Below are 25,106 nucleotides of genomic sequence, written 5' to 3'. Positions count from 1 at the left end.
GACCTTTATGTTTTCTTATACGTATCAATGATATGAGTAAAGAAGTGGAATTGGAGATAAGTCATTTTGCAGATGATGTAATTCTGTACAGAGTAATAAATAAGTTACAAGATTGTGAGCAACTGCAAAATGACCTTGATAATGTTGTGAGATGGATAGTAGGCAATGGTATGATGGTAAACAGGGTTAAAAGTCAGGTTGTGAGTTTCACAGATAAGAAAAGTCCTCTCGGTTTTATTTACTACATTGATGGGGTGAAAGTTCCTTTTGGGGATCATTGTAAGTACCTAGGTTTTAATATAAGGAAATATCTTTATTGGGGTAATCACATAAATATGATAGTAAATAAAGGTTACAGATGGTTTTGAGGGTATTTAGGGGTTGTAGTAAGGATGTAAAGGAGGGGGCGGATAAGTCTCTGGTAAAACCGCAACCAGAGGATGGTTCCAGTGTATGGGACCCTCACCAGGATTACTTGATTCAAGAACTGGAAAAAATCCAGTGTAAAGCAGCTCGATTTGTTCTGGGTGATTTCCGACAAAAGAGTAGCATTACAAAAATGTTGCAAAATTTCGGCTGGGAAGACTTGGCAGAATGGAGATCAGCTGCTCAACTAACTGGTATGCTCCAAGCTGTCAGTAGAGAGATGGCATGGAATGACATCATTTGACAGATAAGTTTGAGTGTTGTCTTTGAAAGTAGGAAAGAACACAATATGAAGATAAAGCTGGAATTCAAGAGGACAAATTAGGGCAAATTAGGAAGGGGAGTTAGGAATTGGAATAACTTACCAAGGGAGTTCAATAAATTTCCAATCATAATCATTTAAGAAAAGGCTAGGAAAACAACAGATAGGGAATCCGCTACCTGGGCGACTGCCCTAATTACAGATCAGTGGTGATTAAGTATTTAAAAAAAAAAACTTTTTACCATTGCTACTAATTTCAGAAAAATACTTTGGAGTGCGTACCTGTATATGGAATGTTTTATAACAGTCTCTTCTTTCATTAAGATATGGATCACAGACCTATGACATCCCATATTGTTTTTCTAGGTGAAGAAACCTCACTCTTGGAACCGGTAACATCGTTGCTGAATAAGTTATGTAGCGATGTGCATCACATCACTTTTAAAGTGATTTTTGCTCCCATCTCCATGCAGCTGGATCAAGTCCAGTCAGCTCCAGCATGGTCTAATGCTAACACATCTGTCACTTCAGACCTACCGGACTTCAGCTTTGCTCCACAGGAGTACATTACTCAGGTAACTCAAATTCTTACTATACACTAGCTCTAATGCCTGTGTTTGACAGGTCTGCCATTTAGATGGTGCAGGTAGGTGAAGAAAAGATATGTGATTCACGACTGGAGTGGAAGAAAGAATATGGTGGTCTGTGTGTAAAAATACAGGCTCTTTAATAAGTAAACTGTTAACTTAAAAGTAAGAGTGGTGTAGAAGGTGTGAAATGCAAATGGCACCAATTTAACAACTTCTAGCAAAATATTTAGAAGGCATAGATAAAATCATTTGTAGCTCCATCAAGGAAACGCTGCTTTTACCGTATGTACCTAATAGCATGTTATATACCTGTAAGGGCTGGTTTCATCAATGTGGGTTAAACCTTAATCCCGAGTTACACAGTTTTAACTCTGAGAGTCTGTACTATGACAGCCAGATAAAAGTGCGATTTAAATTTATGTGGCAGTTTACACATTTATCTGCAAATTTGATTGTTGAAAACGCATACTACGACTTTCTCGAGGTTAGCTATGCCGAAGTTGTAGAGGCAGTTAACACTCTTATCTGGGACTTCGCTCCTATCGGGGACGCTACTGTAAGAATCAAGATGGCTACACATCAAGATGAATCTACATCTGCATGATTCTGTATGAAATTAAGTTGTTACAGTGTAATCTATGTATATATTTATAAAGAATGTCATACTTCCTGTGCAGCTATCACAGAATTCTTAAAGATTTCCCAAGCTAGCAAGTTGTTGCTACTGAGTATATCAGTTGCACTCAAGCAAGTCAGCAGCAAGCTTCATGGGTAGCTGTGGTCATTAGGGCAACATCGTTTGCTGCTATGCAGTTCTTCGTGGGTTTGAGTCCTAATAGTTTAACATTTTTTTACCTTCTAAATGTTAGTCAGTAGGGTACTAGATGTAATAGTACACATTTCCTAATCATTAGAATGCGGGTCAAAAGCGTGGGTTCTATTCCAAATCTATCCGTGACACACATATGAAGTAAAGGTATACGACATTGTTCATGGCGATTTGTCCATCGAATGAGGATGTTAAGGAGGTTATATTTCTCTGACTTCATAACAACTTGCTACTTTACACTAAAGTGTGATAAATGCTTGCCAGTTACTATTCTCACATTGTATTGAAAAGAAAGAAAGTATCTACTTATTCAGTGAGCAAACAATAAATTGAATTAATAATCAAATTAATAATCCTAAGCTTCATCAATGGCATTAATTACGAATATAAACTTTACTTTCGCCGTAACACGCAACCTCATAAATAGAAAAAAGATACATAACCTGAATCTTAACTTTTGCGTCCAGGTTACATTTTCAATCTTTTTATTTTCGATAACAGTTTCAGTTTCGTTATATAGTTAACTAATTTTAACATTTCTTCGCATGTATAGATTTCAATCCTAATTCTGATTTTGACCTGAACTTCCACATTATAGCTTAATAATTGTCTGATATTGGATTCTAGTAGTACAATTTCAAAAGGAATAGAGCTAAACAAACGAAAACACCAGGGAACACGTATACCACCGTGCTAAATTTCACTGTATTTTCAGTAACCTTATTACCAACCCAATAAAAATGTTACTGCATCTTCCGCATTACAATACCGTCGTTAAAATCTGTTTGTAGAATGCAAGAAAATATTTAACTTCTAGTTTGCAAAACTGCAGCCTATGTATCTGGCTGTTTACCTGACAGTTGTAGTACGGGTCCTGAGTTTGACTATTCATTCCGTTTCATCAAGGGGGGTTATTTTAACTCTAGGTTAAGACTGGAATTAAGTTAACCCCTCCTTTCACCTAGGTTAAACTGTTTATTCGAGGTTAAAAGCAAAATGGCCACCGTAAATCATGTGTTTGATGCAGAGTTGCTTTATTTAGATTTGTTAAATGGTGTTCCTAACAGAAATATGCCTATAATAAGAAGGAAGGACTTTGAAAATCAACCTGAGGAACAATTTCTGAAGAGATATAAGACTTTCAAAAACCGTCGTCAGTAACGTCATCGATGAAATTTGCGAGAGGTTACAATACACAGCTGACCAAAACAAATTAGGACTTGCGAACTAAACTAGAAATTACGTTGCCCGTAATAGTAGCAACACCGGTATTACACAGTATTGCTGTGGAGACCCTAGATGAACTTCCCCCACAGGACTTGACTCTGCATCAGTATCTCACAGGAAGGAGAAGGAACTGGAATGTTGGAAATGAGAATGGCATCATTCTTCACATTGATAATGACAGCACTGCAGTGGCATTTAGGAATGTAGATGCACAACAACACTTCAATAGTACTTATACTGTGTATTACGGGTAGTGGTTATACAGAAACGCTCTTTGAAACTAAACTGTGTAGGTATTTACTTTCGTGTGTGTAGTCGCTAATGTGAAGGTGTGCCAACATTTAAAGAAAACTCTTGGCAGAGATAAGCTAAAATTCAATATCAGAAACCTAATAACTATATAAGCAAGTTACAACTAGTCAAAAACAACATTAATAATAATAATAATCTAATTATTAAGTGTGTAAGAAACCTGGAAGTCCATATAACTAACTACATTTTAACTATTGACTATCATTTAGGCGTCTTTTCCCTGTAGTACTGTATTTTTTCACTCGCAGCTTCCTGATTAAGCTTTTCTGCTTCAGTTTTCTCCCTCACAGCTTGCTAATATAGCTTTTCCGTTTCTATTCTCATTTTACTTTTTCGTAGGTATACTTATCTTCAATCATTTTCATTTCTGTTTTGCAGAGAGTTATTTGTTCCTCAGCAAGTGCAGCGATGTTTTCACGGCAGATGTTTGCCTGGAAACAAATTATAGTTAGGAATGTTGATAATCCTGCAGTACTCAATGTTTGACATGCAGCATGAATCAGCTGTTAACACTAACCTCGTTGAAACATGATGCCTTTCTCCCTCCCCTTTTCGTCAGCTCTGTTGAATCTTTAGCCTGGAAGTAATAAAAAAAACTTTGTTAAAATACTACTCAAGGACAAAATACATACAATAATGAAGACTTTTGGATTTTATCTCAAAGACCCGTACTAGTGTGCAGTGAACTAATATAACATAGTAGTGCACTTAACAATAATTAATAAATAACTTCATTGATTTATATTCGTTTAAACTAGTACTTATTTTTAACACACATGTTCAGTATATAAAGAACAATCAGCTGAATATTGAGCAAAATAGTTAAGAAATAAATACAGTATATGAAAATCAATTAACTTACACGTGGTGTGGATTTCTCGTATGAAGCCGAGGAAACCTGAGGAAATATATTTGATTTGGTGTTTCATCCTTGTTTGATGGTGTACTGACTTGCTGTGATACTATGTTTTGAAGGTCAGGTGTGGTGACTTGGAACGATGTGCTGGCTTCAGGTTCTACAGAAACGTCAATAGGACTGTTGACTTCTTGGAACTCAGTCCCTACATCCTGACCATTTTCATTTTCTTCAAGAGTTATTTCAATCTCCTAAAATGAAACATAGATAGCATTATAATTAAAAGTTAATATAACGATGTTATCTGTTGGAAAATTAAATTCCCTTTGTCAGTATATATATTACAATTGAATTGTAATTTAATTAATGCATTACTTACCGTAATACTCTGCATCACAGTCATATTGGTTGACATTAGGCTCAGTTTGGTCCTTTATTAGGCAGAGAACACTTTCATCGATTTTCGTCGTCGAACAAGGACCTCCACCTGGTTTAAATCTTTCCAAATGCTCCTTGCCCTTTGCTTTCTTCACTGCCTTTTTAATACTTTTATAAAACTGTTTTAGTTGTTTTGTAGATCGCACTGTAACGTGGACAGTGCTATTAAATTCCCCTGTTATTCTTTCCCATGTGTTCTCCTTTCCTTTTAATTTTACACTGTCAGTCTTCTTGCATTCTATAATGCTTTGGTACTTGGTGGCTAATTCAATAAGTAAGGCTTTTTCTAAAGCAGAAACATTCGTGCCCCTATTTCTTTTCTGAACTTCTTCCATTTTTTTATCATGATCACAAAAGAATAATATCCACCGCGGACCTGAGGAAGAAAACGAAATACCGTGCAAACAATAAACAAAAGAACCATGCAAGAAGTGTGTTCATGATCTCTGATTTTTAGTCATTGCCTCCTTGATTAGTACGGCAGCTGTTGCCATGTTAGTTAACCCTCTGCCGAAATAGCTTGGTGAAACGTGTGACTCGTAAGAATGAGTTAAAATATTAACCCTGAGTTAACAAACCCAGGGTTACAATATATTTAACCCGCGTTGATGAAACCAGGCCTAAGAAGTTCTGAGAGGTTTGGGTCTGATACGAGTGCCTTGGAGTTTTACCTTCAAAACTGTAATATTATTATTAGTTTATTGATGTGTAATAATCCCCATACTTTAAGGCCTCTAGAAGAAGAACTTAAAGGATTATGTAATCATCTGGATTTCCCTTGTCCAACAGATTATCGTAAATCAGCTGCTAGAAACCTAAGGGAAAAAACTTTGTCAGAGGGAGTATGACATTTAGAAAGCATTGTCTGTAAAGAGCAAGGGGATCAAATTATACAGTGAGGTCACCGAAGCCAATAATTGGATTGCCAACAAGTCAGGACTGTCTACCTCTGTATGGTTTACCTGTGTGAAAATGAATGGCAATGTTTCGGCAGTAAGAGTAATTTGTGTTCGGTCCTTCGATGGTTCCAGGTGCAGATATGGATGCCCAGAGAATGAAACCCTTGCTCACATTCAAGGGCAATGTGACCATGATTTATTACTCAGAAAAGCTTGACACCATCAAGTAAGGAAACTAATAGCATCTGCATTGAAGGATAAGTCATGGAAAGTTGAGGAGAAAGTATCCTGTATTGCAGCAGATGGCCACTAGACAAACAGACATCTTGGCATATTTAAAGGTCACCAGAAAAGGATTCATTATAGATCCAACAGTTAGATTTGAAACAGGAAGAAATCAGCCAGAAGAATTAAATGTTGAAAAGAAGAACATACAGTATACAGTACAAGCCAACAATTGGATATTTCAAGGAAAAACATCATCTGAAACATCTAGAAGTAATAGGACCTCTAATAGGGTCTCACAGTGTTATTCCAAAATTCTTTGAATTGTTTTGGGAGAAATTTGGATTACTTCAATCTTCACAAGACAGGATTGTCACAGTGGTGCTGAAGTAGAAATCATACCAAATTTTAGTCCATCACAAAAATGAAAATTTGTATATAGTAACAAATATATATGGGAGTATACTGAGTCTGGTCGGACTATCTCCAATGGGAGATACTTTTCAAATAAATAAATAAGAGATTCGTTCTGTTTGAAGGGATATCTTGCTGTTGGACAGCCCTGGTATAAACAATATTTTGGGTGTTACCGCCAGGTGCATGTATAAAAGGAGAATTAGAGGACCTGACTTGAGAGCAAACAATGTACCAAGATGGCGTCGGCAGTGCAAGCTAGTAATGAGTGTTCCCAGTTTTTGTCAGAAAACGAAGTGAAATGTGCTGTAAGATGTACAGAAAATGTTACAGATGGTGAGAAGAACAGTCAAGATATTCTCAGTAGTGAAAGTAATCACTCTTTATCTCCAGAAAAAGACATTTGTACCAGTAATATCTACGAATGCGAGTGTGTGTGTGTAGGCCTAAAATGACACCTTCATCTGTGCATGAAACTGTTGAATCACTGCACAAAATAATAGAAGTGCTACATAAGGATTTGGTAGAAGCAAACCTTGTAATTAAAAAATTACGGTCTGAAAAGACAAATCTGATTGAAGAGGTGGAAAAACTAAAAAAGTGTGATGGTGTTGGTGTTGGCGTTGGCGCGTCGTGGAGTGAGGTTACGTCGCAGCAGAGGAAAGTGTCGCTAACTAGGCCTAATTCCTCTGGAAATCAACCTGCAGTAACGAACAGATTCAGCTTTTTACACGAAGTTCGGGAAGAGCAAGGAAGCACTTCTTTCTCCCGAGATGTGAGTTCACCGACGAAAAAAACGCCAAATTCACGCCGATAACGTGATCAAGAAAGTAAGGAAGGAGAAGAAAGTGAAACTGTTTGGTGATAGTCACGGTCGAGGCCTTTCAGCAAATATAGCAGAGTTGCGAGCCGACAGTGAAGTGACAGGTGTTATTCAACCAGGTGCCCCCTTTTGAGAAGTAGTGAAACCCCTCTTGAGAAATGCGGATAAACTCTCGTCAAACGACGTCATAGTTATTGTCGGCGGAACCAACGGCGTAGCGAGAAATGAAGGCCATCAGGCTGCAGGTATTCTGAAAAGGACTCTAGGTAAGCTGACCCATACAAATGTGATAGTGACAAACGTACCCCATAGATGTGAATAAAGCCGTCAAGGACACAAATGAGAAATTCAGGCAAATATGTAGTCATTTCAAAAATGTTACACTGTTAGACATTAGTAAATTAAACTGAACTTTTCATACGAGGCATGGCATGCACTTGAATAGACTTTGGAAGCAATATGTAAGGAAGTTAATAAGCAACATCATTACAAGTAAAGATCAGGAAAAGACTGTCATAGAACTACCTAGTCCGGGAAACGTGTGTTAGATTCTGGACCCAGTAACATTTCAATTGAAAATGTGGGTCCAGAATTAAATACCGGTAATGACTTGGAGGGTGGGAATAGGCGGTTCAAAATATTTCATCAGAACATTCAGTGTCTTAAAAATAAAATTTTAAAATTACAAGTAATTTTAAATTCCATATACAATGTTATGTTTATCTGTTTGGATGAACATTGGTGTAATAATGATGAACTTGAACTCATTAATATTGAAGGTTATTATCTGGCAAGTAATTACAGTCGGGTTAATAAAGAGCATGGGGGAGTTTGTATTTTTGCTAAGTCAGGAGTTGAATGTAAAGAAAGGAAGGATCTTGAAGTGCATAATTCTGATTTAGAATTTGAACTAACTTCAGTGGAATTTAAGCTTCCCTATGGTAAAAGGGTAATTCTGCTAACCGTGTACCGTTCACCGGATGCTGATGTGGAGATTTTCTTAGGAAAATTAGATCAAGTCCTTCATAATATTTTCGGTAGGAATAGCAGTGCAGAAGTAATACTTTGTGGTGATTTTAACATAGATTTTGCTGAAGAAAACCTTCCATCAACATCACAACTACTGCATGTTCTTCAAAGCTGTAATCTAAAACACTTAATTTTTACACCCACCCCGGGTAACTGCCACCTCAGCTACAACGATAGATAACATTTGTATTAATTTCCATTGTTCCAAAATGCAAGCGTCCAATATAAATTTTGGATTATCAGATCATCATGCTCAAATTTTACAACTAGAATTTGAGAATGCTAGCAAGCATTCAACCAAAATGAAGCAAGCACAATTAACTCGTTTTTTCTCTGCAGCTGCACGTGGCAGTTTCATTGAAAGCCTTAAACTTCAGACCTGGACTCCAATAACATTCGGTCATAGTATTGACCAAAAGTATAGAACCTTTTTAAGCATTTTTTAAATGCAATTTGAATTACATTTTTCCAAAAAAACTTGCAGTAATTAATGAAACTTCAAAAAAGCCATGGATCACGAAGGGTATACGGACTTCAAGTCAAAAATATAAGTTACTAAGTAGATTAGCACAGCAGAGTTGTGACCAGGTTTTTTCTAAGTATGTTAAAAACTACAAATCAGTCTGTCGAAGAGTTCTTAGGGTGGCTAAGATAATGCACAATAACAAGAAAGTTAAAGAGTTGTGCAATAAATCACGATCAATATGGAAGGTAATCAAGGGAGAAACCAACAGACACGCAGTTGGAAATAAAGTTGCTGCCATAAAAAAATGATAAGGGAATACAAAAGAATGACCCTCATCATTTGGCTAATTATATAAATGATTTCTTTCTATCCCTACCATACAAACTTGAAAATGCAAATAAATCAGATGTACTACCAGAGCTCCCAACCTTTGTGCAAAACTCTATGCAGTTAACTCCAGTAACAGAACTGGAAGTTCTTAAAATCATACACTCTTTGAAGAACAAAACTTCCACAGGTGTAGATGAAGTTCCCACAAAACTCATTAAAAAATGTGCTCCTTATCTGGTACAGCCTTTAACTTATCTCATCAATGAATCATTTGCTAGTGGTCAGTTTCCTAATCTCCTAAAAATAGCTAAAGTTATCCCAGTCTTTAAAAGCGGAAACTTACACGATTTACATAACTACAGACCAATATCAATACTTACTGTTATTTCAAAAATATTTGAATGTACTATGAAAGATCGGCTTACTGAATTTTTAATCAAATATAACTTGTTAAATAATGCACAACACGGGTTCAGAGCTGGCAGAAGTACTTTGTCTGCTTTATCACATTTTACACAGTTGGTCGTAAATGCTCTTGATAATGATGAAACTGTGATAGAACTATTTCTTGACCTTTCATAGGCATTTGATACTGTTGATCATGAAATATTATTGCACAAATTGTATCAGATTGGAGTTAGAGGAATTGTTAATGACTGATTTAGATCATACCTGGATAAACGATCCCAGTTTGTTGAAATTACACATTGTAACAGTAAAGGGCATAATGAGACATATCACTCTCAGGTAAAAAGCATAGACTTAGGTATTCCGCAGGGTAGTATTTTGGGGCCTGTTCTTTTCTTGATCTATGTGAATGATCTTCCTCACAATAATCAAGTAGAAACAGCAGTTCTGTATGCTGATGATACAAACATAATTATTAATAATTCTGACCCTACGTCTATAGAAACTACAGCAAATACAGTCCTGTCTAGGTTAGAATCATGGTTCAGAAAAAACAAATTAACATTGAACTTTAAAAAGACCCAATACTTGGAATTCAAGGCATCTAACTACCATGACAAAACTGCAAAAAAACACAACCTTATATTAAATGCAAATGCAATTAAAAATACGTTGACCACAAAATTTTTAGGTGTTCATATAGATGAAAAATTAAGATGGGATTGTGATATTAAAAAAATAGGGAAGTCTCTGAGTTCTGTTTGTTTTGCCTTAAGGATTTTGTCTAATAGTTGTAGTGAAGAATATGTTAGAATAGCATATTTTGGATATTTCCATTCAGTCATCACTTATGCTATTGGTCTCTGGGGCTGCTACAAATCAAATCTTGATGTTATTTTACGAATGCAGAAACAAGCTATCAGAATTATATTGAGACGTAACAGGTTAGATCATTGCAGGCCATTATTTAAGAGACTAAGGATACTCCCAGTACCAAGCATATACATCGTGCAATGCATTCTACACGTGAAAAAAATATTGATCACTTCAGAAAGAATTTTGACAATCACAGTTACCAGACGCGAACAAGAAATAATATTTTTATCGAGCACAAGAGTAAAACCATTGCCTTGAGACATGTAGACTCTGTTGGAATCAGATTGTATAATAAGCTTCCAAATAAGATTAAAGATATTAGTCCCGTCAGTTCATTTACCACAGCTTTAAAAAATCTCCTGCTGAGTAGCTGCTTCTACAGTACAGAAGAATACATGATGAAGTGCTGGTAATGATGCTACTACTTATTAACTTGTAAACTTTCTTAATGTCTAGTATATAGCCTTAAAAATACGTTAATGTCACATTGACTATGTTCATATTATTAACACCAAACCAATATATTTTTATTTTGTCTTGTAAATATTGGTTATTAATATTATTTAAAAAAATTAAGATGTGCTGTCCTAACATTGAGGTATTTGGTGTTTCTGTTTTTCTTCTTTTTCAAAATGCTCATTGTTGTGCATATATTATATTGTTAGTATTAGGAAATCACTTGACAACTCCTATACTGTTGGCATATTTCAAAATATGTAATTGTACCGTCTATGGAAGCTAAATAAATGAAAAAATGAAATGAAATGTACAATTTGCCATGTGAAAGACATCCTGAATTTGCAAAATTCTACTTATATATATATATATATATATATATATATATATGATGTATTCCTACTGTTATTGTCAGATGAGGATCCTCTCTCCAGTGCAAGTGTGAACTGTATTCCCTGTTTGTTCAGGAAGTCTTACATCAGGACTGTCAGACACAGCATTAATATCAGGCTGAAAAAATATAAATGTCCAGTGGCAGAACCCGCCTCTCTTTTCTCTGCCACAAAATGAAATATAAGCCACTGCAGGAGGGAAAGACTTCTCCAACTAGGGTTGAAAAGTCTTCTAACCCTCCTTCCAAGTCACCCTGTACTGAGGAGACAGTGGAGATGGAACCATTCATTAATGAAGATGGTGACATAGAGGGAGGCTTATTGAGCGATTGATCAATCAGGCAATCTTTGCTTGTTCAACACAGGGGGATCTACTCACTTCAATTGCACACCCATGGCACGTTTTGCCACCTAGATGTCACTGTGTAGCCATGTGCTAGTTCCTTTGTTATGGCGACAAGTATATGATGACCTTTGTGATAGAGCAGTTCCCTATTCCTCTAATGCTCTTGAATATAAACCAGAGCAAACCAGGTGATCTTTGCTTGTTCAACACAGGGGGATCTACTCACTTCAATAGCGCACCCATGGCACATTTTTCCACCTATGAATGTCATTACCAGATCCTTTCCAGTGAATATTCCCAACTCTTTTCCATTAATTGCCTTATGCTGAAGATTGGGTCCACTGTAGAACTTCCACTTCTGAAGCCATATTCCTTTTGAATCTCTCCTTCTACCTTTCTTTTCATTCTCCTCTCTAATTTTTCCAATATTTTTGCCTATTGTGGTAAGAGCGTAATTCCTCTATAATTATTACACACTTTTTTTGTCCATCTTCTTAAAGGCTGGTATTATTATTTCCTTTCTCCAATCATCTGGCACATGTTTCTGTCTCCATATGCACTTCAATAGTCTGTACATCCATTGTAGTCCAACAGGTCCAGCAGCCTTTATCATTTCCACACTAATTTCATCCACTCCTGGTGCCTTCCCCATTTTCATTTTATGGCTTGCTAATTCCACCTCTGACATGTTTATATCATCTTCTAAGTCATCACACCGTATTACTTCAGTCTCATTTGCACAATTGACCTGGATTGGTTAGGTCCAGCTAGTGACAAGACCATTGGGCTAGGGGCAAGCAAAGGGGATCTGGGGGTCTGTAATAAAATAGAACAGTAAAATCGCTAACGTTATCACACAAAGAAAGGAAACCAACAGAGGTAATGAATAAACAATAGACACAGGAGACCTAACAATGTGCTGTTCTATACATACAAGTGGTGAATACTGTGGATTAATGCTGATCAGCAGATACAAGTTTTGCTGATGTGAAAAATGCTAGTTACGATAGTATAGCTCTAAACCATTGATTTAAGCACATGAGAAAAGTAGATTTTTGCACTAACTCAGGCAGGTTTTATGGGAACAGTGGGATGCGAAAGTGGTATGAAAATAGGGAAACCATGGAAAACCACCTTCTGGGCTGCTGACATTGGGGTTCGAACCCACCATGTCCCAAATGTTGCTAACGGCTACATAGCTCACACCATGTAGCCAACTTGCTTGGTGAGAAAAATAGAATAATATGGAGTATTTACTGCAGTTCTCTAACTTCACCCATATGATTTGTGAAGGATATTGTTGGATATTTGGACCTTTCTGGATGTACGGAACAGCACAATTCCTCTATTGTTTATTCATTACCTCTCTTGGTCTCTGTTGGTTTCCTCTGTTTGTGTGATAATGTTAGCATTTGTTATGATACCTTGAAATATGACCTATGTCATAATTTAAACAAACTTCTTCTCATGCATTTTGATTTTGTTGCAGATTGGTCAGTATCTAATGACCTTACCTCAACATCTGGAGCCTTTTCTTCTTCAGCATAACCCAGCCCTAACTCTAGCATTACAGGTTGCTGACACAGAGTATGCCGTGGTGACTGGTGAGACAGAAGGGGGATTTGCTGATGTGTTATTGAATATTATAGCTCGAGGAACTTGTCAGACCTACTGTGAGAATATTCTGGCCATTAGTGAATTGGCTCCAAGTGGGTGCAAGCAACTGGCAACTGACATTGGTAAGCAATATGTCCTAGCTCGAAAGAGAAAAGCAACTTTTTTTAGAATATAAATAAATAAATAAAGCAAAACTGTGCCATGTAGGATATGTAATTGTACACACCATACCAGTAAGTCTATATATATATATATATATAAAATAACAATTTTGTCTGTACATTCCTCAGAATTTAAAAAAGGATGGTATTTCTGTATCAGTCATGTCCACAGTAACAAGGTAATACACTTTTTAATTTTCCATAATGTCTGTCTTGTCTGTCTGTCTGTCTGTACACACATCACGAGAAAACAGCTGAAGAGGATTTAATGAAAATTGGTATGCAAAGTCGGGGAGTAAGTCGCTACAATCCAGGCTATAAATCATTTTATTTACGCCAAGTGAAATGGTACGGTAATTTAGGGGAAGGCTTAAAATTAATTTCTCAAATATTTATGTTATTAGTGGTCGTATCTTAATGAAAATCGGTATGTGAAGTCGGGGTAATCAGTTGATATAATCTAGGCCATAAGTAATGGTATTCACGCTGAGTGAAATGGTAGTTTAGGGGAATGCCTAAAATGTAATTCTCAAATATTTATGTTATTAATGGTCGTATCAATATATACTACACTAGCTGATGTACCCGTGCTTCGCTACGGGATTCTCAGAAAGAATGACTTTGTGGTTTTCCTAACCTGAGATCAACATAGGTCATTACAAAAACGTAAGTATGAATGTAGCGATTAAAAGCAATGCTATCATATAAAATACTCGATCAAATGAAAAGCCGCACGTTTTATCACTTTTAACGAACAGTGCTGCGGTTAGATTGCGGTGCTAATCTAATAGTCCAAAGTTGCAGAGCTGGGATGACCAGGCCGCAGATTGCCATGAACAATCATCTGCCATTATTCCTTAAATATGCACATTGTTCATTCCAATCAGTGCCTCAGAGTAGGGATTGAATAGCCGGAATGCTATGATGATTCAGTGTGTTACGTACCAGTAGTATCAGAAAATTTATAAACCAGGGGAATAGCATGCTAAAGAAGAAAGTTATCTAACTCCCCAGCTACTTCCCATCAATATTCAGACAGGCTGTTACACTCTGTACGACTGGGCGAGTTGACCGTGTGGTTAGCGGTGCGCAGCTGTGAGCTTGCATCCGATAGTGGATTCGAACCCCATTGTCGGCAGCGCTGAAGATGGTATTCCATGGTTTCCCACTTTCACACCAGTCAAATGCTGGGCCTGTACCTTAATTAAGGCCTAAGGCACTCCTAGCCCTTTCCTATCCCATCGTCGCCATAAAACCTATCTATGTCGGTGCAACGTAAATCAAATAAAAATACTCTGTACGCAGCAGTAATCCTATCTACCGGAGATGAGGGGCAACAGAAGACACAAAGCACATCACGACAAACAATGGTCAATGTAATGTTATTGTTGATCAATGTTATGAGCTTTCTGTATTGTAGGCCTTCACATTTAGTTTTCTTTCGACTCTGTGATTTGTGAAATATTTTATACCATAAATTGTAGTTTCTTATTCTCCGACTTTACATACCGATTTTCATTAAATACTGTTTACCCATTTTCTCGTTACTCGGCGCTGATATGGACTTATTAACAAAAATCCAAATTCATGAATATCTTTGTGATCGTAGTCAGTACGGTAACAATGCATAAGACATGAATAATATGAAATTTAATACTATATAACCATGGTTATGTAGCATTCATCGATTACACCTCTAATAAGAAATATTTGATAATTACATTTTAGGCCTTCCCCTAAACTACCATTTTACTCAGCGTGAATAAAATAATTTACAGCCTAGGCTATAGCGACTTATTTCCTGACTTTGCATACCGATTTTCATCAAAATAGGACTACTAATAACAACAATATTTAAGAATTAAATTTTAGGCCTTCCCCTAAACTACCATTTTTCTCAGCGTGAATACAATTATTGACAGCCTAGATTATAGCAACTTATTCCCCAACTTTGCATACCCATTTTCTTTAAAATACGACCACTAATAACATAAATAGTTGAGAAATCAATTTTAGGACTTCCCCTAAACTACCATTTCACTCAGCGTGAGTAAAATGATTTATAGCCTAGATTGTAGAGGTTCATCCCCCGACTTCACATACCGATTTTCATTAGACCACTAATAACATAAATAGTTGAGAATTCAATTTTAGGCCTTCCCCTAAACTACCATTTCACTCAACGTGAGCAAAATGATTTATAGCCTAGATTGTAGAGGATCATCCCCCGACTTCACATACCGATTTTCATTAAATTCTCTTCAACCGTTTTCTCGTGATGCGTGTACATACATACAGACAGACAGACAGACAGACAGACAGAAATTACGGAAAAGTAAAAAATGCATTTCCTTGTTACTATGGACATGCCCGATACAGAAATACCATTATTTTCAAATTATGAGCAATGTACAGACAAAACTCTTATTTTATATATATAGATAACTAAAGTTATATAGTATTAAATTTCTGATCATTTATGTCATATATTGTTACCGTATCGGCTATGATCACATAGATATTCATGAATTTGAATTTTTGTTATTAAGTCCATATCAGCGCCGAGTCAAGAGAAAATGGGTGAACAGAATTTAATGAAACTCAGTATGTAAAGTTGGAGAATATAAGGAACTACAGTCTGCATTATAAATAATTTTATAAGACGCCCTAATATCACAGAATCGAAAGAAAACTAAATGTGAAGGCCTACAATATAGAAAGCTCATAAAATTGATTAACAATAACATTACATTGACCATTGTTGTTGCGATGTGCTTTGTGAGTTCTGTTACCACTCATCTCCGATAGATTGGATTACTGCTGCATACAGAGTACTTTTTTAAAAATTTGCTACGTCGCACTGACACAGATAGGTCTTATGGCAACGAAGGGATAGGAGAGGGCTAGGAGTGTGAAGGAAGCGGTCTTGGCCTTACTTAAGGTAGAGCCCCAGCATTTGCCTGGTGTGAAAATGGGAAACCACGGAGTACCATCTTCATGTCTGCTGACAGTGGGGTTTGAATCCCCTATCTCCCGGATGCAAGCTCACAGCTGCGCGCTCCTAACCACACAGCCAACTCACCCGGTCTTACCAAGTGTAACAGCCTGCGTGAATATTGACGGGAAGTAGCTGGGGAGTTAGATAACTTACTTCTTTAGCATGCCACTCCTCTGGTTCATTGTAGCATTCCAGCTCTTCAATCCCTACTCTGAGGCACTGATCAGAATTAGCAGTGTGCATATTTAACGGATAATGGCAGAGGAGTGAGCAGTCTGCAGCCTGGTCATTCCAGCTCTGGAACTTTGGACTATTAGATTAACACCATAGTACTGTTTGTTAAAAGTGAGAAAATGTGTGGTTTTTCATTTGATCAAGTATTTTATACGATAACATTGCTTTTAATCGCTACGTTCTTACTGACATTTTTGTAATGACCTATGATGACTTCAGTCAGGAAAACCACAAAGTCAGTCTTTCTGAGAATCCCGTAGCGAAGCACCGATACATCAGCTAGTCATAAAATATTACAATAATGTAGTTACTACATTAATTTAGCTCAAAAGCCAACAGTATTTTGTGTTACAAAACATTTCAGTTGCCATAAATGTGGTATTCATGATTTTTATTGAATCCACCACCAGTACTTCACTACAAATGGGTACCAATTCTCACTCTTTCAGATGAAATTTCTTAAAAGACTTAGAATGGTGTATGCAAGAATTTGACATTTACATCAAGTTAAGAGACGAATAAGTTTGAATGGTGTCTTTAAGAGTACGAAAGGTCACAATATGAAGATAAAGTTGGAATTCAAGAGGACAAATTCAGGACAATATTCGTTTATAGGAAGGGGAGTTAGGGATTGGAATAACTTACCAAGGGAGATGTTCAATAAATTTCCAAATTCTGTGCAGTCATTTAAGAAATGGCTAGGAAAACTGTAGATAGGGAATCTGCCATTTGGGCGACTACCGTAAATGCAGATCAATAGTGATTGATTACTAAATAATTATGTACTTATCAGAGTGCTAAAGTTGTGAATAGGAATTTCTGTTAATTACGTGCTGCTAGGGTATTCTAAGTTTGGAGTAGAATGCTCTGCCAAATTATGGCATATCGACAGTTAACCTGTTAGAGACGTTGTAATCATGTGATTTTTGTTCATCTATTAATTAATCACCAATGATTAACATTTACAGACTTGCCAACTCTCCCGATTTTTCATCATTCTTCCCAATCTCCTGATCACCGGGACCGATCCCCTGATTTTCAGAGCAGTTTCAGTAATTTTCATATTATTTTCAACTCCCGCATGTTTCCTCGTTCTGTCAATATGTGGCTGAGTTTGGCTGGTCGACATTAGTCCTAATAAGCACAAGCGGATGGCAGTACGGGGTACGGTGGCCAGCCTTGTGCTCCTCTTTGGTCTTTAACACAGTCATATACTCAAATACCTTAATAATAGGAAGTAGAAGTTGCAAGCGAATAACCTAACCTCAGAAGTAGCACGCCATAGATGTCTACCCGGGGCAGGACCTGCATTAGTGCTCGTGTTACGTCACCTAGTAGTGCTTCTTGGTTGTATATCTTAATATTATTTGTTTTGGCCAAAATGTCAAAAAATAAATATGATGCAGTGTTTGAAAGCGCTTATAGGGAAGAGTTTCCGTGTTTCAGTGAATCCAGGAAGGAACCAACGTTCACATTCTGTACTGTATGTAGGTGTAATTTTTCAGTTGCGCATGGTGGGAAGTGTGATGTACTCAAACGTGCAAATGAATAAGCATAAGGAGACTGTCCAGTGTGTAAAAAGAAACCAGAAACTGAACTTTTCTTGTAAAAAGTAAGATGTAAATTCTATGACAAATGCCAAGGGTTTATTTACATCATTTATCGTAGAACATAACCTGCCTGTAAATTATGCCGACCACGTGGTGCTTCTGTTTCTCAAAATATTTCCTGATTCCGAAATTGTATCACATTTGCAGGTGAATGCATTTTCTTTTGCTACTGATGGTAGCAATAAAAGCGACTTGAAAATATAGCTTATTGTTGTAATATTTTTTAGACCTGAACTCAGTGAAATTCAGAATTGTCTACTCTCTGTGCATAATTTAGAAGTGGATGCTACTGGAGCTTACATTGCCAATCTTTTGCTCTCAGCTTTTCAGGAATTCTGCATTCCATTCAGAAACTGGCTAGCTCTTGGTGCTAATAATGCTGCAGTAATGGTAGGATTAAAGAATGGTGTGGCAGGATGTTTGAAGCGGGAATACAGTAACATAATCATTATAGTTTGCTCTTGTCACGTAGTTAATCTTGCTGCAGAGAAGGGTGCAGCGTGCTTGCCTGTAAATGTAGATGAAAGTACAGTATAATTGATATATTTTATTATCTGAAAAGGAGTGCAAAGAGGAAAGAAAAGTTCAGAGAATTTCAGATTTTACACAACACAGAGATCTGGAAAATTCTGAAGTATGTGCCTACTCAATGGTTATCACTAAGAAGGTGTTTAGACAGGATTTTGCTGTAGTGGGACTCTTTGGTTACTTTTTTCAGGAGCAAAATTGTGAGTAAGAATTCTCAGACGGGAACTTTGAAGACTTACAAAATTCTTGAGCACAGTCTAAGTGCAGATGTGTCTTCTGTCACCACATTTCACCACACTCCTCAGTTAAAAGGAAAACCCAGTCATCATTTTCACCCCAAAAAAAAATGAATTACCGATGACACTAAGAGCCATGCTTTGTCACGTGAAGAACAACTGTTCATGTTCCTTTCATTAAATTTACATAAATCTTTTTGCCTTTTTCTCTCAAGTTTTATGGATATTTTTGAGAATCCAAACGTAGCTCTTCAGACAAGTATGCCGCACATGCACTTATTGAAGTCAGTTTTGGAGGAACTATTGAAGAACGTGATGTCAAGGTTTGTGAAGCCACATGTTACTTAAAGCTCCTCCTCTCTCCTTGATGTAAGGTATCATACTCCAGCAAATCAAAAGGATGATTGTGATCTGATGATAGGGAACTCTGCATTTGTTTTTTTGAACACTATGAAGTCTGAGGAAAAGTGCATATTCTTTCTGGCAGGACCTAGTGTTTACTGTGCACTATGTCTTGTGATATGGACTAGAGCAATTTCATTACTTTCATTGATCTGTCTGTCTTATCCTTGGCTTTGACAATATGAAAGTGACTGAGGTATGAGCTGTGCTAGTAATGCCATTCCTTCTGCAGCCAGTCCCTGCTATGAATGGTGGGAAAATGTTGCTCATAGGGTCGGTTGGTGCATGCATTTGCATAGGCTTGGCAGACTGATATGTAATAGCCTCTGACTCAGTGAGGAAAGCAACGGGAAACTACCTAACTCCTCATTTCCCCAGTTCGCCTCTTCAGTGATGCCTAGGCGATCTATGACAGTTGATGGTGGAGCTGTTGAGGATCCAACCAGCCTTAGGGCTGAAGACTGAACATGAATACAGAAAGTGTTTCTCTTCATCATGTGACTACATGGTACACAAATTTCCATTCAAAGATGAAGTTTTAATTAATGCAGAAGTTGCAAATATTTCTGCTATAAGGAAGATCGTTCATTAACAAGTTTCCGAACATTCCAACTAGTGAAACGGAACATTTAGATAAAGTACCTGATATTCTGCACTCTCAGTTCTGTAATTTTCAGCTCGAAGAAACAGACCTGGCAAAAGGAAGAATTGATGTTCAGTGGGCATTGGTAGGTCAGATGAAATCAGCTGATGGTGTATTTAAATGACAGACTCTCTTGCTTGCTATTTTATCAATTCCACATAGCATTGCAAAATGTAAAAGGATTTTTAGCAGAGTCACAAAGACAAAAACTCAGTTCAGATCCTTGCTGTCTGAACAAGCTTTGGAGAAACTTTTGACCTTAAAATCAGTTCAGCAAGGCAAGTGCTTTGAGCAAAAATTTAGTTCCAGGTTTCTGAAGATGGCTAAGTCAGCTAAGAGTGTGTTAAACGACAGTTAGGTGTAATGTGTTCAACATGTTGAAGGATGGGAAGTCACATGTTCCTTAAGTTGAGATATGTCCAGTATTTAATATTCACATATAAATAATGAAAAATATATATATGTAGCCCAAATGGAGATGTTAATGTATTGAATTATAATGAATTATGCTTGTTCTGCCATCAGTGATGTGTCGTAATAAGTTGCAATTCGCTGCCAAATTTCTCCTGTCTTTTTACTTTTGAAAGTTAGCATGTCTGCATTTAGGTCTGTCGCCCAGGTGGCAGATTCCCTATCAGTTGTTTACCTAATATTTTCTTAAGTGCTTTCATGGAAGTTGGAAATGTATTGAACATCTCCCTTGGTAAATTATTGCAATCCCTAATTCCTTTTCTTATAAACAAATATTTACCCCAATTTGTCCTCTTGAATTCCAACTTTATCTTTGTATTATTATCTTTCCTGCTTTCAGAAACTCCATTCAAAATTATTAATGTGCAGTATGCTTTTCTTTTCAGATTATTTAGGAAATGTTCTTGAGGATCTTGGTCTAAGTTTATCAGAACCTTTACAACAGGTGGGAGCATTATTGAGACTAAGTGCTGAAGAATATCAGAGCAAGAGTTCTGGTTGTGCTCCACGTTTAGTGGCAGCAGTACGACAGATGCGCAACTTGACATCCAGCTGAAGTAATTAAGATCTACTGTATTCAAAAACATTGTAATGTAGTGTGTTGACTTTGGTGAAGAACAATGTTGTTAAGTTATGAAAATAAATGGTGCATAGAGAAATGCATTGAGTACAGTATTGTGTGTTTGATTATTTGGAAACCATAATACACTGGTGGAAAAAAATATCCGAACACCAGGAAGAGGTTGTGCTAGATTAACGAACTTTGGTAGGCATGTTTATACATCTGAAAGATGACATTGATTCAAATTTCCCACAAATCGTATTAGCGTGGTGCTAGTAGCGGCTCCATTACATTACACATCAGATTCACTTTAAATATGGGCTGTGCGAGAGCGTTAGTTACCTGTGAGATTGGACAGAGTGACTGTAAGTGGGTCAAGAATGCCTTTACGACGATGAAGGGGCCAGTATGAACAGCTCACTGCGGTTGAACGAGGCCGTATAATAGGGATATGTGAAGGTGGATTTTCCTTCCAAGCTGTTGTAGAACGACTTGGCAAGAATGTCTCCACTGTGCATGTGTGCTGGCAGCAGTGGTCACGAGAAGGTATGCTCTCAACAAGACCGGGCTCTGGAAGTCTCCGTGGCACCACCAAGAGGGAGGACCGCCGTATTCGGCATATGGCTGTGGCGCAGAGGATTGCGTCTGCAGCAGCAATTTGAGCAGCAGTTTGCACTACAATGACGCATTGAACTGTTTGAAATTGGTTACTTGAAGGACAGCTCCGAGCCAGACGCCCTGTGGCATGCATTTCCACTTACCCCAAACCACCGTCGTCTGCGACTTCAGTGGTGTCAAGCGAGAGCTCGTTGGAGGATGGAGTGGATGTTCATTGTGTTTTCCGATGAAATCCGGTTCTGCCTGGGTGCCAGTGATGGCCGTGAGTTGTTAGAAGGAGGCCAGATGAGTGCCTGCATTCCACCTGTCTGCGACGTTGACACTCTGGACCTACAACTGGAGTTCTGGTCTGGGAAGCAATTTCCTATTACAGCAGAGCACACTCGTGGTTATCCCACGCACCCTGATTGCAGATGTGTACGTCCGTCTGGTGATTCGACCTGTTGTGCTGCCATTCTTGAACAGCATTCCTGGGGGAGTTTTCCAACAGGATAATGCATGCTCCCATGCCGCTGTTGTAAACCAACATGCACTACAGAGTGTTGACATGTTGCCTTGGCCTGCTCGATCATCCGATCTGTCCCCAATTGAGCACGTATGTGACATCATTGATTAAAAACTCCAGCGTCATCGACAACCAGTCCCTGTATTGACCGACCAAGTGCAACAGGCATGGAACTACATCCCACAAGCTGACATCCGGCACCTGTAGGACACAATGCATGCACGTTTGCCTGCCTGCATTCAACAGTCAGGTGATTACACCGGTTATTGATGGACTAGCATGGCACATTTGCGATGGCTTTTCTTGCGCGGATATTAACTTGTAGTCTTGTACCTTTAATCAATTAAATATGTTACCTCGATAAATATATTGCCAAATTACCCATATTCTACATTCCTTATTTCATGGTGTTTGGATTTTTTTTTTCCACTGGTGTAATTCAGTAGCTGTGTAATTTACTATATTTTTCTTTCCTGGTCTTTTCGCCAATTATCTGGAGTTGGCACGAATGCAGACTAAGCCCAATTTTACGACCTTCGGTTCCTTTAAAGTTAAAAATCATCCGATTAAGAAATGGAAAACAGTGTTAAAATAACTGGCTTTGAACATTTCTCTGCTATTCGTAATCATTGTGGAACTTTGCCTAGTGCTGCATGTGCCTTGCTACCGCTAAGAGAATTGCGTACTGTTTTTCTTTTGAATGACTTGTATTTTACTTCTTCTAAGTTTTACAGTGTCTACCCCTGTTCATTTCCTTTTCATATTGCCTCTTCTACTGATCCTATGCATTGTTTTCCATTTCTTAATCGGCTGATGATGACCTGGACTAGGGTCGAAACCGGTACATTTCTAATTATTATTAAATGAGAATGTAATTCACTACATTTCTTATTCTTTGGTATTGAATAGGTGGAATCTCCTTATCAATTATTTCAATTTTAATTGCTTCAGTTCCTTGTCTTGTTAGAGCACCTGTTAAGGTGCCATCATAGATAGTATTTTGAGCAGATATCATCTGTACACTGATTCCTTCCTGATGCCAAACCAAGTAGAGGGATGTATTTACTATTGTGTATTTCTGAAGTGATTGCCAGTGTGATGTGTTGCGTGTGAATGAATGTAATAGGAGGATCACAGACACCTAGCCCACAAGCTAGAGTAATTAATCAAATGTAGCTAAAATCCTGACCTGGGTAGGAATTGAATCTAAGGCCCTCTGGACTGAAGCCCACCATGTTGACCATTCAGTCAAGGAGGTTTTAATTTACTATCATTAAATTTAATTACAGTAAAACCCCTACATAACATTTCTGTAAAGACCTGAATTCTTTGCTACAAATCTTTGGCTCTATTAACATAAATGTACCAACAAACATAATTTACTCAATGACAACAATAAAACAAGAAGATACCTACGTACATACTATAGTGTAGATCTGTTTTGCTCATCTCTCCATTTAAAGTTCATAAGAGATGAAAAAGCATGCAGTTGTTTTCAAAATCAGGGCATTTTGGCAGCCAGTTCACAAGTTATACGGTATGTGCAACAAAACGTGAAAATTACATATTGTTCTGCCTAAAACTGTACATCTGGCAAGTTTAAGTGCAGTTTACAGTTGAAAATCAGTTTGACTTTATGGAAAACAGCTTGACAGAATTTCTTGAAACTTGGTATTTATGTTCAGGGATATTCGTGATGTGCACTAGGCTATATTTTATTTTGTTAGTATACAGTAATAATAATGTTATTTGCTTTACGTCCCACTAGCTACTTTTACGGTCTTCGGAGACGCTGAGGTGCCGGAATTTAGTCCCGCAGGAGTTCTTTTACATGGCAGTAAATCTAACGACATGAGGCTGTCATATTTGAGCACCTTCAAATACCACTGGACTGAGCCCGGCTTAGTATACAGTTGCGTAGCAATATTAAGGGTGCCAAAACAGAAAATGTCTTAATTTCTCTGATCATATGAGCTGTACCAAAAAACTGTGCTTTTTACAGGTTTTGTAAGATATAATTTCCAATCTTTTATGTTTCAAGTGTTTTTAATGTGCAAGGCATAATAACAGAGATATTCATGATTATTATATTTTTCATGAACCTACGAACATCTTTGGAAATATTACTTGTAATATTAGATCTGTCTAAAAGTGTGTATAGTGAATTATAAAAATCTGATTGTCAATCATATACAGTATTTCTGATCCATTTTTATGGTACGTGATATTATGAAGATGTCCATGAAATTGGATGTCTGTTACCAATTCCATCGACAAGCATCATGACTTCAAGTTGAAAAATATTGTTCAGCATGTCAGTATTGCGAATACTGAATAAAACTATTGGTATTGATATATACTTCCAACATTATCACAGCATCAATATTTTTCGAGACGTGCATAATGATACCAGAATATTGTATCAAATCCGGCAGCGCATTGTCCCTACACATACGTGCAAGCGAAGCGGCATGTTTGTTTGAAGTAACCAACGAGCTAGAATGTAATGAATGATTACTGTTCATGTGACAGTGTCAATCTTCGGCTTTGCACAATCCATTACTGTCACTTTGCAAGAATTGAAATAGTTTTAGAGGTGAAGCTTCCATGGTGTGAAGAATTATTTAGTTTAATTTCCGAGTTGAACCGTGTTGTAGTTGTCCGATTACCTCGGATCGAGTAGGGGTATTTTACTGCAATGTATTCGAAACGTCGACAAACTGTACGTAATGTACAGACAACTACAACACGTTTCAACCTGGAAATTAAACTAAATAATTGAAATAGTTGAACAGTAGCTGACTGATGGCTTGAAAGAACTTGGTGCTCACTACAGGGAAAAACAGCCAAAACCAAATCCCAACCAAACCCATACTTGTGCCTTTCAACAAAGAAATAAGCAATCTGATAGAACTCT

The 25,106-nt window shown here is 37.4% G+C and overlaps 1 protein-coding gene across 1 annotated transcript in view; it reads left to right on the top strand.

Moving 5' to 3' along the window:
• Cog7 (conserved oligomeric Golgi complex subunit 7) overlaps positions 1-21,179 on the top strand; it is a 182,226-nt gene extending 161,047 nt beyond the window's left edge. The window contains exons 12-14 of the mRNA XM_067147745.2: positions 1,055-1,263; positions 13,094-13,343; positions 20,891-21,179. Of these exons, the coding sequence (XP_067003846.1) occupies positions 1,055-1,263; positions 13,094-13,343; positions 20,891-21,060 (629 nt within the window). The 3' untranslated portion in view covers positions 21,061-21,179. The remainder of the gene's footprint in view (positions 1-1,054; positions 1,264-13,093; positions 13,344-20,890) is intronic.
• Positions 21,180-25,106: the final 3,927 nt, after the last annotated feature.

This window comes from Anabrus simplex, chromosome 5 (assembly GCF_040414725.1).
Source record: "Anabrus simplex isolate iqAnaSimp1 chromosome 5, ASM4041472v1, whole genome shotgun sequence".
NCBI lineage: Eukaryota > Metazoa > Arthropoda > Insecta > Orthoptera > Tettigoniidae > Anabrus > Anabrus simplex.
Note: the sequence above shows the minus strand (reverse complement) of the source record. Positions and strands in the feature narration are given on the sequence as shown.